This window comes from Rhinoderma darwinii, chromosome 7, assembly GCF_050947455.1.
Source record: "Rhinoderma darwinii isolate aRhiDar2 chromosome 7, aRhiDar2.hap1, whole genome shotgun sequence".
Lineage (NCBI taxonomy): Eukaryota > Metazoa > Chordata > Amphibia > Anura > Rhinodermatidae > Rhinoderma > Rhinoderma darwinii.
The window spans coordinates 2441209-2457387 of record NC_134693.1 but is presented as its reverse complement, the minus strand read 5'-3'; the positions used below and the strand labels follow the sequence as shown (position 1 = coordinate 2457387).

General features: G+C 44.4%; 1 protein-coding gene across 1 annotated transcript in view; it reads left to right on the top strand.

The window, feature by feature from the left end:
* The window catches only part of ERI3 (ERI1 exoribonuclease family member 3), a 220788-nt gene that overhangs the window by 51850 nt on the left and 152759 nt on the right, over positions 1 to 16179 (top strand). Inside the window, exon 6 of the mRNA XM_075832560.1 lies at positions 3174 to 3246. Coding sequence (XP_075688675.1) covers positions 3174 to 3246 — 73 coding nt within the window. The remainder of the gene's footprint in view (positions 1 to 3173; positions 3247 to 16179) is intronic.

Sequence of the window (16179 nt, the reverse complement as noted above, 5' to 3'; positions counted from 1 at the left end):
TTTGTCCCCATACATCTCCATCATGTCGGCAGCACGTCTTCCTGTGAGATGTGCTGCCGCCCGCCATTATTTTATTGGTCGCATAAGCTCGCAGATCGTCCGATGAATGTTCATTGGCTGATCGTTGCCTTGTACGCAAGGAGGTGATCGGGAATAAGCGTTCATATGTACACTCGTTTGTCCGATCATTGGCCTATCTAAAAGGGCCAGTGTTTACATTCCTCACCTTTTTGAAGACCTCTGCTTGCTGTCAGGAATTCCTTGTTTGCATCCTGACTGTCCGTCCTGACCTAATGCTTCTCAACTGAGGGATTGTTACAGTTGTCTCCAGTCTAGACAATTCTCTGTCAGCCATACAGTCTGGACTCCAGGTTGATACATTTTACCTGCACTGATACATTGTAACAAACGATCAGGACATAAGAGAGATTTGTGCTGCTGATGAGTTTCTGTCATAGAGGATTGTTTATACTGATACATTGTTACAAATTCTCAGCTGAGAAGTATTAGGTCTCTACAGGACTTCAGCCCTTGGATGTTAGTAGGAATTCTCCCAGTCACCGACTCCAAGCAGAGATTTTGAAAATGGTGAAATATTGAAACGCAGAGAATATTAGAAAGTTGTCTTCGCTTTATCTACATCTAATAGAATGATCTTCTCTGCACCTTCTCATTCACCTCCTCTCAGGATTCTCCACCTGCGCTCCTGGTGTCACACGCAGCTGTAGTAGCGTTTACCTGGCACTGAGGACGGGCGGAGGTTTGGGGGGGGGGGCATATAATACATAGATATTCCCTTCCTGTAGAATTGGGGTCCCGTTAAACTGGCAGATATTCCTTCATGAACGAGCGATGATTTATCGAGTTGTTTGCGTTCGTAAGACGTTGTATTAGACGTAACGATAATCGCTGAAGCTTTTCGCTGTTTAGTCGTCACTGCGGCCGGTGCAAAACAAACGTCCAACAAAAACCGCAACTCATCTCCAATCTGCCAACGACGGGAACGTTTCTGATTAGACGAGGGGATGTGGCGGCGACAAACAAAAATCTTTCACAGGAAGACGTGGCCGATTCACGGAAACCCAACAATGAATGGTTGGTCATTGGATAGTTGCGCGTTATTACACGTGGTGATTATCTAACGATTATACGAAGATCTGTACGATAATCGCTCCGTCTAATAGGCCTGTAGTCTCTCCCCCGAGGAGGGTCAATGATGTTGAATTTCAGCATCTCGTGCGTTCCCCTTCCCTCACAGTGACTGACCCCCCCACTATGACCCCCAGCGCGGCGGCAGCAGATGGACATTAACCTGCTGTGATTAGTTGCCAGACAGCCGCATTAATTTTTGATACACTGGGACCACCTGAGAGATGCAATTCAATTACTCCTCCGTCTCCCTTCTCCGCCCTCTTCGCTTTCACCCCTTCCTACGTTTTATTTCCAGCAGAACCTGTTGAGATTCCGTAGCCTTTATTTGTGGCGCTGACCTCCAGGATAATTAGGGTTAAATTGATAAGCTATCGCCTCGCTGACACATTGTATCATTTGCTGTTTGCACGAGAGGATACAATACAAAGGGGAGGCAGCAACTGGTGCTGAGCTGTGACTCCCGGCCCCGATAAAGGTGTCACCGCTCAGATAACCGGCTCACCCTGCGCTCCGCTATTGTTGTTCAATTAGTGTCCCCCTCCCCCTCCGTGTACCCACCGCAGTATTTCATGCCATCCTGTGATAATGATGCCCTGTAAAGAGTGAGCGGAGATAGCGCACAATGGCCCCTCATCCATCACTGCGTCAGGAGATGTGAGCGTTCATCATGGAGGGAAATAAATCTACAAATGTGAAATTGTGCGGCTCGTGGGCTCTGTCCTCGCTGACGCTCGTGTCTCCGCAGAGACCAAGTGCGGAAACTTATTAAACTCGTCCAAGTAACTGGCACTTTCCCCGACCTCCGGCGCTATTCTTTATGCATAAGGTTAATATCGGAGGTATAAGGAGTGCGGCGTGTTCTGCAGGAGCCTATACATGTCTGCATTAATGGCGGCAAAGTGGGCAGCACGTAGATCATTTCTCTGAACAGCGCATCTATCTACAAAGAAGAGCAGCGCCATAAACGGAAGAAATGCGGGTGCAGGACCCCGACCTCCCGTCCCATAATCAATACCCAGCATCTGTCTGTCTGTCATATCTATCTATCTATCTATCTATCTCTATCTCTATCTCTATCTCTATCTCTATCTCTATCTCTATCTCTATCTCTATCTCTATCCACTAAGAGCCTCCCTATTGTAGGTAGATTTGGCAGTAATGCATATTTATAGTGTGCGCTGTCGCTGTTTTTGTATATTGTGTGGCCTCGCAGTCTTAGGCGTTCTTGCTCCTGTGAACACTTTTTGTTTGTGCTAATCATATTTTTTCGCCCCCATTGTTGTTCCTGCGCTCCTCCTCCCGTTCTGCCCTGCGTGATTGTTCCTACCATCCCCAGGTATATATGTATTCTTAGTCCCTGTTCTGGGTGTATGTGCAGCGTAGGTCCCCCACACCCCCTCATAGAGGTCGCCTTGTCCTGGCAGGTGGTCTCACACAATCCTTGTTCTACCTGATCTGCTAATGATTTCCACTTCTCATCCTCTCTGATCACAACTTCCCATTTCCGGCTGTGACTTCTCTGGCGTTCTGGGAAGTTTTACCTCCACCAAAATGCCACCATTAGAAATGCCGAGGGCACCCAAACCCCGCTAAAACATCACCCGCTTTTACGGCCCTGGTTTCTTTCACCACCGTTAATCTATTGGTGCACTGTGGTATAACGGATCCATCAACAGCACCTAAGAATAACTGATCCATCAACAGCAGCGTTATGGCAGTTTCCCAGTAGCATTAACACATCAGTAAAAGTAAATGGAAAAACTGTGTACACTCCATAATGAACCTATCAATTCATTATAAACTAGTGACATCACCGCGGCCTGAATGAGGTCACCGGTCTGTGATGAATCGGTATCTTCTGGAGTAGTAGGGCTGGTAAGCCAATATGGCGGCCGCTGAGGTTGGATGTGTATTTATCTGCATGTATTGTTGTGTGACATAATCACTAGTGAGGATTAATAAGACGCGGCGCGCTCATCCACTGGAGACTAAACGCCACTTTCTCTCTTTTGCACCGACAGGCTTCCAGGACAGTGTGAATATTTAGGACTGCAGGTCGCAGATTACTTCAAGCAGTGGATTAATCTGAAGAAGGTACTTTTCTTACCAAATCCCCGTTTCCTTTAGATGTATTTGTCCTCGGGGATGTGTTTCACAGTCGGGGTTATTTGCATGGAAATGAAGTGTGATGTTTTTTTGCAGCGCGTCTCCTGGGGACGGACACATTTCCCTTTCGTCCCTTTATTGTGCAGTTAATAGGAGTCTGATGCCACCGAGTACAATGGCCCAAGATTCCTGCGTGTTATCAGGCATGTCCTGTGCACTCACATATATCACCGTCTCCGATACCTCACGTTTATTGCGCTGTATACTGCCGACCATAAGACTCCACCTGAAAGAAATGCGCAACCCACTCTTATAGTCCTAATAATCATTCCTTATATAATGTGTACAGCAGCGGGATGAAATAGAAAGTAACGCTCATACACATGTGACTGTAAACGCATCTTAGCCACGCCCTCTTTTCCTTTAAGGGTGTGGCCAGACCAAAAAAATCTCTAGCAAATCTCTTGTCAGGAGCGATTTTGAGATTTTCACGCTGATCAATACATTTCTATGGACAGAGATTTATCGGTCATTACGAAACAAAAGTCTATGTATGGCCCCGGCCTAAAACAGGCGATCGGCGATCTGCTTAGATGTGGATGGTAACCACGCCTCGCCCTTCTACGCCCAGAACTCATTGTTTACTTAACATTAAGACACTCGAGGTGCCCGTACGTTCAACATAAGTGACGACCATTATTCTGTGTGTAAGTCTTTGTTCTGCATCAGAGTCTCTGTTCACATCCTCATCGGCGGCTCTGTTCACATCCTCATCGGCGGCTCTGTTCACATCTTCATCGGCGGCTCTGTTCACGTCCTCATCGGCGGCTCTGTTCACGTCCTCATCGGCGGCTCTGTTCACGTCCTCCTCATCGGCGGCTCTGTTCACGTCCTCCTCATCGGCGGCTCTGTTCACATCCTCCTCATCGGCGGCTCTGTTCACATCCTCCTCATCGGCGGCTCTGTTCACATCCTCCTCATCGGCGGCTCTGTTCACATCCTCCTCATCGGCGGCTCTGTTCACATCCTCCTCATCGGCGGCTCTGTTCACATCCTCCTCATCGGCGGCTCTGTTCACATCCTCCTCATCGGCGGCTCTGTTCACATCCTCCTCATCGGCGGCTCTGTTCACATCCTCCTCATCGGCGGCTCTGTTCACATCCTCCTCATCGGCGGCTCTGTTCACATCCTCCTCATCGGCGGCTCTGTTCACATCCTCCTCATCGGCGGCTCTGTTCACATCCTCCTCATCGGCGGCTCTGTTCACATCCTCCTCATCGGCGGCTCTGTTCACATCCTCCTCATCGGCGGCTCTGTTCACATCCTCCTCATCGGCGGCTCTGTTCACATCCTCCTCATCGGCGGCTCTGTTCACATCAGCATCGGTGGCTCTGGCACTTCCGTCACGGATTCCGTCATATTTAACGTGAAAAATAGCGCTGCATGCCGAAACCCACGGACGCCATTATAAGTCAGAGCATTATGAACGAAAGCCACAACACAGATGTGAACAGAAATATTACAAACATGACGGAGGGTAATATGGGATGTGGGTCGGGGTAGATGTTCTGTGATCAGGTGCTGTGTGAGACGTGAGCAGCAATGCACAGATTTTGCTACAATGTGTCTGCCCCTTTAAGGACCAGCGTAGTGAAAAATATCAGAAAGCTGATCAGATCGGGGCGCACGGTCACATGTAAGAGATTGTAGAATATAATCTGGTATTAATTGTGAGGAGCGGTAAACCTCCAGACATGGGGCGTCGGTCACACCTGCACAATCAGTGTTAGTAACAGTAGATCATATTTTCTGATCTTTTTCATCGTTGACACAAGGAAATAATTATTTGAATCTTGTAGACGACCTTCCAGTGTAATCCGGGAGCAGCAGAAATTCCCATATAATTGTGCTCTAAATAAACGAGTACATGACAGAAGATCCGTGTGATAATCATGATGGGGGAGTGAACCCACTACATTTATATAATGTTCACCTCCCAGGAAGCGGAGACGCCAATGTCCTTTACAGCCGCCACTACTTCTAATCATTTCCTCTCATCATTTTCCTCAGTCCTGATCTTATAATAGTACTGGAGTGTTATAAGAGGAGCGGCTGATATCAGTCACATATGATGTAATGTCTCTGGAGGATATAATAGTACTGGAGTGATATAAGAGGAGCGGCTGATATCAGTCACACATATGATGTAATGTCTCTGGAGGATATAATAGTACTGGAGTGATATAAGAGGAGCGGCTGATATCAGTCACATATGATGTAATGTCTCTGGAGGATATAATAGTACTGGAGTGTTATAAGAGGAGCGGCTGATATCAGTCACACATATGATGTAATGTCTCTGGAGGATATAATAGTACTGGAGTGATATAAGAGGAGCGGCTGATATCAGTCACACATATGATGTAATGTCTCTGGAGGATATAATAGTACTGGAGTGATATAAGAGGAGCGGCTGATATCAGTCACATATGATGTAATGTCTCTGGAGGATATAATAGTACTGGAGTGATATAAGAGGAGCGGCTGATATCAGTCACATATGATGTAATGTCTCTGGAGGATATAATAGTACTGGAGTGTTATAAGAGGAGCGGCTGATATCAGTCACACATATGATGTAATGTCTCTGGAGGATATAATAGTACTGGAGTGTTATAAGAGGAGCGGCTGATATCAGTCACATATATGATGTAATGTCTCTGGAGGATATAATAGTGCTGGAGTGATATAAGAGGAGCGGCTGATATCAGTCACACATATGATGTAATGTCTGGAGGATATAATAGTACTGGAGTGATATAAGAGGAGCGGCTGATATCAGTCACACATATGATGTAATGTCTCTGGAGGATATAATAGTACTGGAGTGATATAAGAGGAGCGGCTGATATCAGTCACACATATGATGTAATGTCTCTGGAGGATATAATAGTACTGGAGTGATATAAGAGGAGCGGCTGATATCAGTCACATATGATGTAATGTCTCTGGAGGATATAATAGTACTGGAGTGATATAAGAGGAGCGGCTGATATCAGTCACATATGATGTAATGTCTCTGGAGGATATAATAGTACTGGAGTGATATAAGAGGAGCGGCTGATATCAGTCACATATGATGTAATGTCTCTGGAGGATATAATAGTACTGGAGTGATATAAGAGGAGCGGCTGATATCAGTCACACATATGATGTAATGTCTCTGGAGGATATAATAGTACTGGAGTGATATAAGAGGAGCGGCTGATATCAGTCACACATATGATGTAATGTCTCTGGAGGATATAATAGTACTGGAGTGATATAAGAGGAGCGGCTGATATCAGTCACATATATGATGTAATGTCTCTGGAGGATATAATAGTACTGGAGTGATATAAGAGGAGCGGCTGATATCAGTCACACATATGATGTAATGTCTCTGGAGGATATAATAGTACTGGAATGATATAAGAGGAGCGGCTGATATCAGTCACATATATGATGTAATGTCTCTGGAGGATATAATAGTACTGGAGTGATATAAGAGGAGCGGCTGATATCAGTCACATATGATGTAATGTCTCTGGAGGATATAATAGTGCTGGAGTGATATAAGAGGAGCGGCTGATATCAGTCACACATATGATGTAATGTCTCTGGAGGATATAATAGTGCTGGAGTGATATAAGAGGAGCGGCTGATATCAGTCACACATATAATGTAATGTCTCTGGAGGATATAATAGTACTGGAGTGATATAAGAGGAGCGGCTGATATCAGTCACACATATAATGTAATGTGTGTGGAGGATATAATAGTACTGGAGTGATATAAGAGGAGCGGCTGATATCAGTCACACATATGATGTAATGTCTCTGGAGGATATAATAGTGCTGGAGTGATATAAGAGGAGCGGCTGATATCAGTCACACATATGATGTAATGTCTGGAGGATATAATACGGTAGTACTGGAGTGTTATAAGAGGAGCAGCTGATATCAGTCACACATATGATGTAATGTCTCTGGAGGATATAATAGTTCTGGAGTGATATAAGAGGAGCAGCTGATATCAGTCACACATATGATGTAATGTCTCTGGAGGATATAATAGTTCTGGAGTGATATAAGAGGAGTGGCTGATATCAGTCACATATGATGTAATGTCTCTGGAGGATATAATAGTACTGGAGTGATATAAGAGGAGCGGCTGATATCCGTCACATATGATGTAATGTCTCTGGAGGATATAATAGTACTGGAGTGTTATAAGAGGAGCGGCTGATATCAGTCACATATGATGTAATGTCTCTGGAGGATATAATAGTGCTGGAGTGATATAAGAGGAGCGGCTGATATCAGTCACATATATGATGTAATGTCTCTGGTGGATATAATAGTGCTGGAGTGATATAAGAGGAGCGGCTGATATCAGTCACATATGATGTAATGTCTCTGGAGGATATAATAGTGCTGGAGTGTTATAAGAGGAGCGGCTGATATCAGTCACATATGATGTAATGTCTCTGGAGGATGTAATAGTGCTGGAGTGTTATAAGAGGAGCGGCTGATATCAGTCACATATGATGTAATGTCTGGAGGATATAATAGTACTGGAGTGATATAAGAGGAGCGGCTGATATCAGTCACACATGATGTAATGTCTGGAGGATATAATAGTACTGGAGTGTTATAAGAGGAGCGGCTGATATCAGTCACATATATGATGTAATGTCTGGAGGATATAATAGTACTGGAGTGTTATAAGAGGAGCGGCTGATATCAGCCACACATATGATGTAATGTCTGGAGGATATAATAGTACTGGAGTGATATAAGAGAAGCGGCTGATATCAGTCACATATATGATGTAATGTCTGGAGGATATAATAGTGCTGGAGTGATATAAGAGGAGCGGCTGATATCAGTCACATATGATGTCATGTCTCTGGAGGATATAATAGTACTGGAGTAATATAAGAGGAGCGGCTGATATCAGTCACATATGATGTAATGTCTCTGGAGGATATAATAGTACTGGAGTGTTATAAGAGGAGCGGCTGATATCAGTCACATATGATGTAATGTCTCTGGAGGATATAATAGTGCTGGAGTGATATAAGAGGAGCGGCTGATATCAGTCACATATATGATGTAATGTCTCTGGTGGATATAATAGTGCTGGAGTGATATAAGAGGAGCGGCTGATATCAGTCACACATATGATGTAATGTCTCTGGAGGATATAATAGTGCTGGAGTGATATAAGAGGAGCGGCTGATATCAGTCACATATGATGTAATGTCTCTGGAGGATATAATAGTACTGGAGTGTTATAAGAGGAGCGGCTGATATCAGTCACATATGATGTAATGTCTCTGGAGGATATAATAGTACTGGAGTGTTATAAGAGGAGCGGCTGATATCAGTCACACATATATGATGTAATGTCTCTGGAGGATATAATAGTACTGGAGTGTTATAAGAGGAGCGGCTGATATCAGTCACACATATATGATGTAATGTCTCTGGAGGATATAATAGTACTGGAGTGTTATAAGAGGAGCGGCTGATATCAGTCACACATATATGATGTAATGTCTCTGGAGGATATAATAGTGCTGGAGTGATATAAGAGGAGCGGCTGATATCAGTCACACATATGATGTAATGTCTCTGGAGGATATAATAGTACTGGAGTGATATAAGAGGAGAGGCTGATATCAGTCACATATGATGTAATGTCTCTGGAGGATATAATAGTACTGGAGTGATATAAGAGGAGCGGCTGATATCAGTCACACATATGATGTAATGTCTCTGGAGGATATAATAGTACTGGAGTGATATAAGAGGAGCGGCTGATATCAGTCACACATGATGTAATGTCTGGAGGATATAATAGTGCTGGAGGGATATAAGAGGAGCGGCTGATATCAGTCACACATATGATGTAATGTCTCTGGAGGATATAATAGTACTGGAGTGTTATAAGAGGAGCGGCTGATATCAGTCACATATATGATGTAATGTCTGGAGGATATAATAGTACTGGAGTGTTATAAGAGGAGCGGCTGATATCAGCCACACATATGATGTAATGTCTCTGGAGGATATAATAGTGCTGGAGTGATATAAGAGGAGCGGCTGATATTAGTCACATATGATGTAATGTCTGGAGGATATAATAGTACTGGAGTGATATAAGAGAAGCGGCTGATATCAGTCACATATATGATGTAATGTCTGGAGGATATAATAGTGCTGGAGTGATATAAGAGGAGCGGCTGATATCAGTCACATATGATGTAATGTCTCTGGAGGATATAATAGTGCTGGAGTGATATAAGAGGAGCGGCTGATATCAGTCACATATGATGTAATGTCTCTGGAGGGTATAATAGTACTGGAGTGTTATAAGAGGAGCGGCTGATATCAGTCACACACATGATGTAATGTCTCTGGAGGATATAATAGTGCTGGAGTGATATAAGAGGAGCGGCTGATATCAGTCACACATATGATGTAATGTCTCTGGAGGATATAATAGTACTGGAGTGTTATAAGAGGAGCGGCTGATATCAGTCACACATATGATGTAATGTCTCTGGAGGATATAATAGTGCTGGAGATATGTGACAAAGTAGTGATGGGGGGGTGAGATTTCTGCACTGAAATGGCTGTTAACAGGGAGCAATAGACTGCATTCACCTGTCCTTTAGTCAACCTTTCCCCAGCCTTAAACGGCTGATACCAGGGAGCAATAGATACCATTCGGTTGCACAGTAAATGGAGAATTGGTAGACTATTAGCGGTACATATATGAGAATTCCTATAACCCCGTGCTTGTGTCTCCGTCTCACTAGTCGGATGTTTTTCTCCCTGTGGATCCTCTGACTACGCCTGGTCCCGGTGTCGTTGTTCGGCATCTTGTAGACGGTCTTGCTTTCACCTGGCGGTCTTGTAAATGCCATGCGCTGTCTGTCTGAGAGATTTGCTGTCAGAGTAGATCTGCTCGCTGATCGCCGGCTCTTTATAAATGCGATGTGAAGGCACGGCGAGGCGTTGTGCAGTTCACTGACCATTACACATCGCCATTTGAAGTTCACTAAACTTTTGCTGAACGGATAGCAGCTTGTAGCTGGCAGAGCAAGTAACCTGGGCCGTGACTTGTGTAATGAAGAGCTGAACGCCGGGCCTCCTCCCCTGTCCGTGCCCTCGCCTGCAGGATGGATTTGTTCCCAATCCGCGCTGGTCCGGAGCTGCTGGCACAGTCACCAGCCTCCTGCAGTGATTGTAATCCGGGGTGACAGGCGCTGACACATGACAGGTTGACGTTTAATATGTTTCATTGGCGCAGATTACGCTGCACTCTGGACATAAAGGGATTTCCATAACACAAATCCACATGACTAAAGTTCTCAGTCAGAGACGTCCAGAGAGCAAAGGGGCCCTTAAAAAAAGAGAATGAGGGCCGGAGCCAGAGCTGCTCTTTACCCTCAGACCCGTCTATCCTGGGACTTGGTACCACCTCACACCCCATTTTCATTCCTTGCAGCCAGAGATCTGCCGCCCCCCCCCCCCGGTTCGTTTGCTGATGTTACTGTGATTATGGGGAGGGGATCTCTGTGCAGGTCCCTAAAATCCACGGAAGAGGAATATGAAGGGCAAACAGGAATGTGACATGTGGAAGTCTAACGTGTGTCCCCGAGATGCGCAGGTTGTGTGACGTCTTTATTCTGTGCAGACACCAAATTATCAGTGGATCCCATCAACACTAATGTCTGCGTCCATCTTTAGAGGAAAAGAATAACATTACTTGTTATTTGCTTTACTGAAAACCTCATGTCTTTTACTCCAGTCACATCCAGATCTGCATTCACAATTCTTACGCTGGGTTCACACGAGCACATTAACGTCCGTAACGGACGGACGTATTTCGGCCGGAAGTCCCGGACCGAACTCAGTGCAGGGAGCCGGGCTCCTAGCATCATAGTTATGTACGACGCTAGGAGTCCCTGCCTCTCCGTGGAACTACTGTCCCGTACTGAAAACATGATTACAGTACGGGACAGTTGTCCTGCAGAGAGGCAGGGACTCCTAGCGTCGTACATAACTATGATGCTAGGAGCCCGACTCCCTGCACTGAGTTCGGTCCGGGACTTCCGGCCGAAATACGTCCGTCCGTTACGGACGTTAATGTGCTCGTGTGAATCCAGCCTTATACTCCAGTCACATCCAGAGCTTCATTCACAAGTCATATACTTTAATCACCTCCAGAGCTGCACTCACAATTATTATACTCCAGTCACGTCCAGAGCTGCATTCACAATTCTTATTCTCTAATCCCACCCACGTCATGCTGCGGGGCCTCACATCTCCTAGAGGCTTCCTTCATGTTCAGTGTTTGTACAGAGTGTCTGTCGTGGTCAGGGTATAAATATTGGACAATCTTTCCTCAAATGTCCAGCACACATGACTGGCAGTTGAGGTGGCGGTTTATACACCAGCTCCTTCCCCGGATCACATTATTATAATACCCCTCTGCTGGGGTCAGTGCCCCCCCCCTTAGAATATTAATAGAATATTCGGATAAATCATTTTTAATATTTCTTGATAGAACGAGACGTTCTTGTTTTCCTTTTATTTTAATTTAGAATTATGGAAAAGGAAATGGTAACAAAAAACTTAAAATAAGAGGAAATGTGAACCGTTACATTGTAGCAATTTACATTTCTGGATGGATTTTATGTAAGTTTTGTGGAAAAATGAAAGATGAATAGAAACAATTGATTTGTTTGCCCCTGATATATATTTAATCTTCTGGAACTTTCTGGAGCTTGTAGTTCTCCACCATCTATAGGTTCCTTCCTTTGCTACATGTAACATTTTATAATGTGAATCTACTGCTGAGTGGTATATACAGAGTCCATAGTCATGAGGGGATGAGCGGGGGGACATCTGGGTGTGTTACCATCAGCTGAACATGGGACTGATCACTGATCGCCACTCATAATAACCCCTCAGATTGTGGCGTGTAAATTATATACAACATTATAATCCCCCAGTGGTGTCGTTACCTTGAAAAATTCAAGTAAATAAAATTGTTAAAATAAAAAAAAATAATTGCTTTCAATCCGACCGATATCCACGAGCCTTTCCTACAATACACATGTAAAGTGTAAGGGTATGTGCACACACACTAATTATGTCCGTAATTGACGGACGTATTTTGGCCGCAAGTCCCGGACTGAACACAGTGCAGGGAGCCGGGCTCCTAGCATCATAGTTATGTACGACGCTAGGAGTCCCTGCCTCTCCGTGGAACTCCTGTCCTGTACTGAAAACATGATTACAGTACGGGACAGTTGTCCTGCAGCGAGGCAGGGACTCCTAGCGTCGTACATAAGTATGATGCTAGGAGCCCGGCTCCCTGCAGTGTGTTCGGTCCGGTACTTGCGGCCGAAATACGTCCGTCAATTACGGACGTAATTAGTGTGTGTGCACATACCCTAAGACTCCTGGATGCTCAGACGGATCTCACAATCTCATTAGGTCTGGTAGGTGCAGGTAGAAATAGACATTATGTCTCAGCATCAGCGGAACAGAAGACCGAACAGAAGACCGAACAGAAGACCGAACAGACGACCGAACAGACGACCGAACAGACGACCGAACAGACGACCGAACAGACGACCGAACAGACGACCGAACAGACGACCGAACAGACGACCGAACAGACGACCGAACAGACGACCGAACAGACGACCGAACAGACGACCGAACAGACGACCGAACAGACGACCGAACAGACGACCGAACACAGCCGTTACTTTATGCCATAAAAATGAACGAGTGAAAATGAAAATTTTTTTTTTAGCCTGAACACAAACGTTAAAAGACTCGCTGTGCTCTCCAGGTCCGTAGTGTCAGGACATGAGGAATAATGAAAGGGTTAAATAAGCATCGCCCTGCGGTCCGCGGTGTCAGGACTCGTTCCGTTCTCATTTACCTGGGCGGGGAGTCCTGGTGTCCGGATCGCCTGTCGCGTGCCGCTGCCTAATGAGGGAGGTTTATTAGCTGCTGCAATTAATAAGACAATATGAAATAACATCTCTGGTAAATCTCATCAGCGGGAATTAATACACAATTACAGGGCGAGTGTACCCAGGGCGGAGTTATGCACCGGAGCAAATGATTTAATTCATGTTTAATTGCAGTGTAAACATAATTACAGGTAATGAGTGTTTCCGATACTGTCATTAGCCGCCGCCGAGGCCTCAGCACAGGAGATTTGTTAGGAATCCGGCTAATATTCAATTAGACATCAAACCTTCACCCTCTTATAGGTGATAGAACAATAAGAAGCTGAAGCCTCTCGGAAGATTAATGGGGGGAGAGAATTAGACATAACCCCCCCCCCCCCCCTTCCTTTTTATGTGAAGAAATGAGATCCTGGGTCTTTTCTCTTTTAAATACGCCTCCGAGAAAAAAGCCGAACTCTAAAACCGTTCTTTTCATTCGCCGCTTCCGTCTTGTTAACATGTGTTGCCTTTGGGGTAATCAGGGAAAAAATATTATGTCCTTTTACAATTACCGGGTTTTGGAATATTAAAATGTCTCAGTGCATCGGCAGCGGCGCTTTGATTGGTATTCTAACCTTTGACTAGACCATAAAGTGAGCCGCTCTTAGAGCCAATATTGCCGGGCTGAAATTTAATTCCGAAATCATTCCAGATAATAGGCAGACAGATAATATATGCATGAAGGATATTATGTTTGGGATAGATACAGCAGGGCCAGGGCTCAGGAGCTGAATAATAGCCCAGAGTGAGTTATAATCTGTAGGGTAGAAATACCTGTCAGCCCTGGAATAGGAACCGTTAAATCAAAGACGATCGGAAGGAGGAGGAGAGCGCCAGTGGCCGCCATCATGACCACCGCGGACGCACCACCTCCCGGCGTCCTGCACCACCTCCCGGGGTCCTGCACCACCTCCCGGGGTCCTGCACCACCTCCCGGCGTCCTGCACCACCTCCCGGCGTCCTCCTGCTCCACCTTCACTTATTTATTCTTTATTGTTCTTCCTGTCACTTTTCTCTTTCAACACCAAACAGGGAACTGTATGTCCTGACCCGTCACATCAGCGAGGGGAGATCAATGCGCGGCTCATCCCACGTCATCTCCCGCTACGGTCAGCCGGGGCCAGTATTAGTTTAGCTCTTTTTTCTCGCTGTAGTATTACGGTTTGTTTGTTACAGTCTGTTGTAGATTTTCATGGTGTGATTGAAGCCGCTTGATGAAGGAAAGGACTTCACAATGACTGCTGCAAAATACGGCTCTGTTCACACCGGCGTTGTGGTTTCCATCAATAACCAAGACCGCGACGCATCGCTGGATCTGTTAGGGTCTGTCTCGTTCCATTGTTTTGAATGGGCAGTAGCGCTGCATGTGACCGGCCCCTGGCGGCAGCGGGATTAGAGTCTGTAATATCTGTAAGATCGCTCTTAAGTCGGCTGTTTTTTATTAGGATAGAATTAATTTCTCATTTTCCCCATCAGTTTTTTGATCTTGGTAAAATAAATTCCTCCTCTTCCCTATAATGGAGTTGTCTTTCAGATATCTGTCAGAAGTTGCAATCAGGATCACAATGGTGATTGGCAGACAAAGATTATGTGGGGCACCTGTAGCTATCTATGTATATAACCGTATACACTATATACCTGCTGTGTAGATCATATTCCTATATACAAGTAGTGACTCTATATCTGCTGTGTATATCATATTCCTATATACAGGTAGTGACTCTATACCTGCTGTGTACACTATATATATCTCTATACAAGTAGTGACTCTATATACAAGTAGTGACTCTATATACCTGCTGTGTATACTATATACAGGTAGTGACTCTAAATACCTGCTGTGTATACTATATACAGGTAGTGACTATATACCTGCTGTGTAGATCATATTCCTATAGACAGGTAGTGATTCTATATACATGCTGTGTAGATCATATTCCTGTATACAAGTAGTGACTCTATATACCTGCTGTTTAGATCCTATTCCTATATACAGGTAGTGACTCTATACCTGCTGTGTACACTATATACCTGTATACAGATAGTGGCTCTATATACCAGCTGTGTACATTATATACCTGTATACACATAGTGACTCTATATACCAGCTGTGTACACTTTGTACCTGTATACAGGTAGTGACTATATACCAGCTGTGTACACTATATACCTATATACAGATAGTGACTCTATATACCTGCTGTGTAGATCATATTCCTATATACAGGTAGCGACTCTATATACCTGCCGTGTACACTATATACCTATATACAAATACTTACTCTATATACCAGCTGTGTACACTTTGTACCTGTATACAGGTAGTAACTCTATATACCAGCTGTGTACTCTATACCTATATACAGGTAGTGACTCAATATACCTGCTGTGTACACTATATACCTATATACAAGTAGTGACTATATGCATATGTACAGGTAGTGACTCTATATACCAGCTGTGTACACTATATACAAGTAGTTACTCAATATACCTGCTGTGTACACTATATGCCTATATACAGGTAGTGACTATATACCTGCTCTGTACACTATATACAGGTAGTGACTCTATATACCTGCTCTGTACACTATATACAGGTAGTGACTATATACCTGCTGTGTAGATCATATTCCTATATACAAGTAGTTACTCTATATACATGCTGTGTACACTATATACCTATATACACCTAGTAACACTATATACAGATAGTGACTATATACCAGCTGTGTACACTATATACCTGTATACAGATAATGACTCTATATACCTGCTGTGTACACTATATACCTGTATACACATAGTGACTCTATATACGAGCTGTATACCTG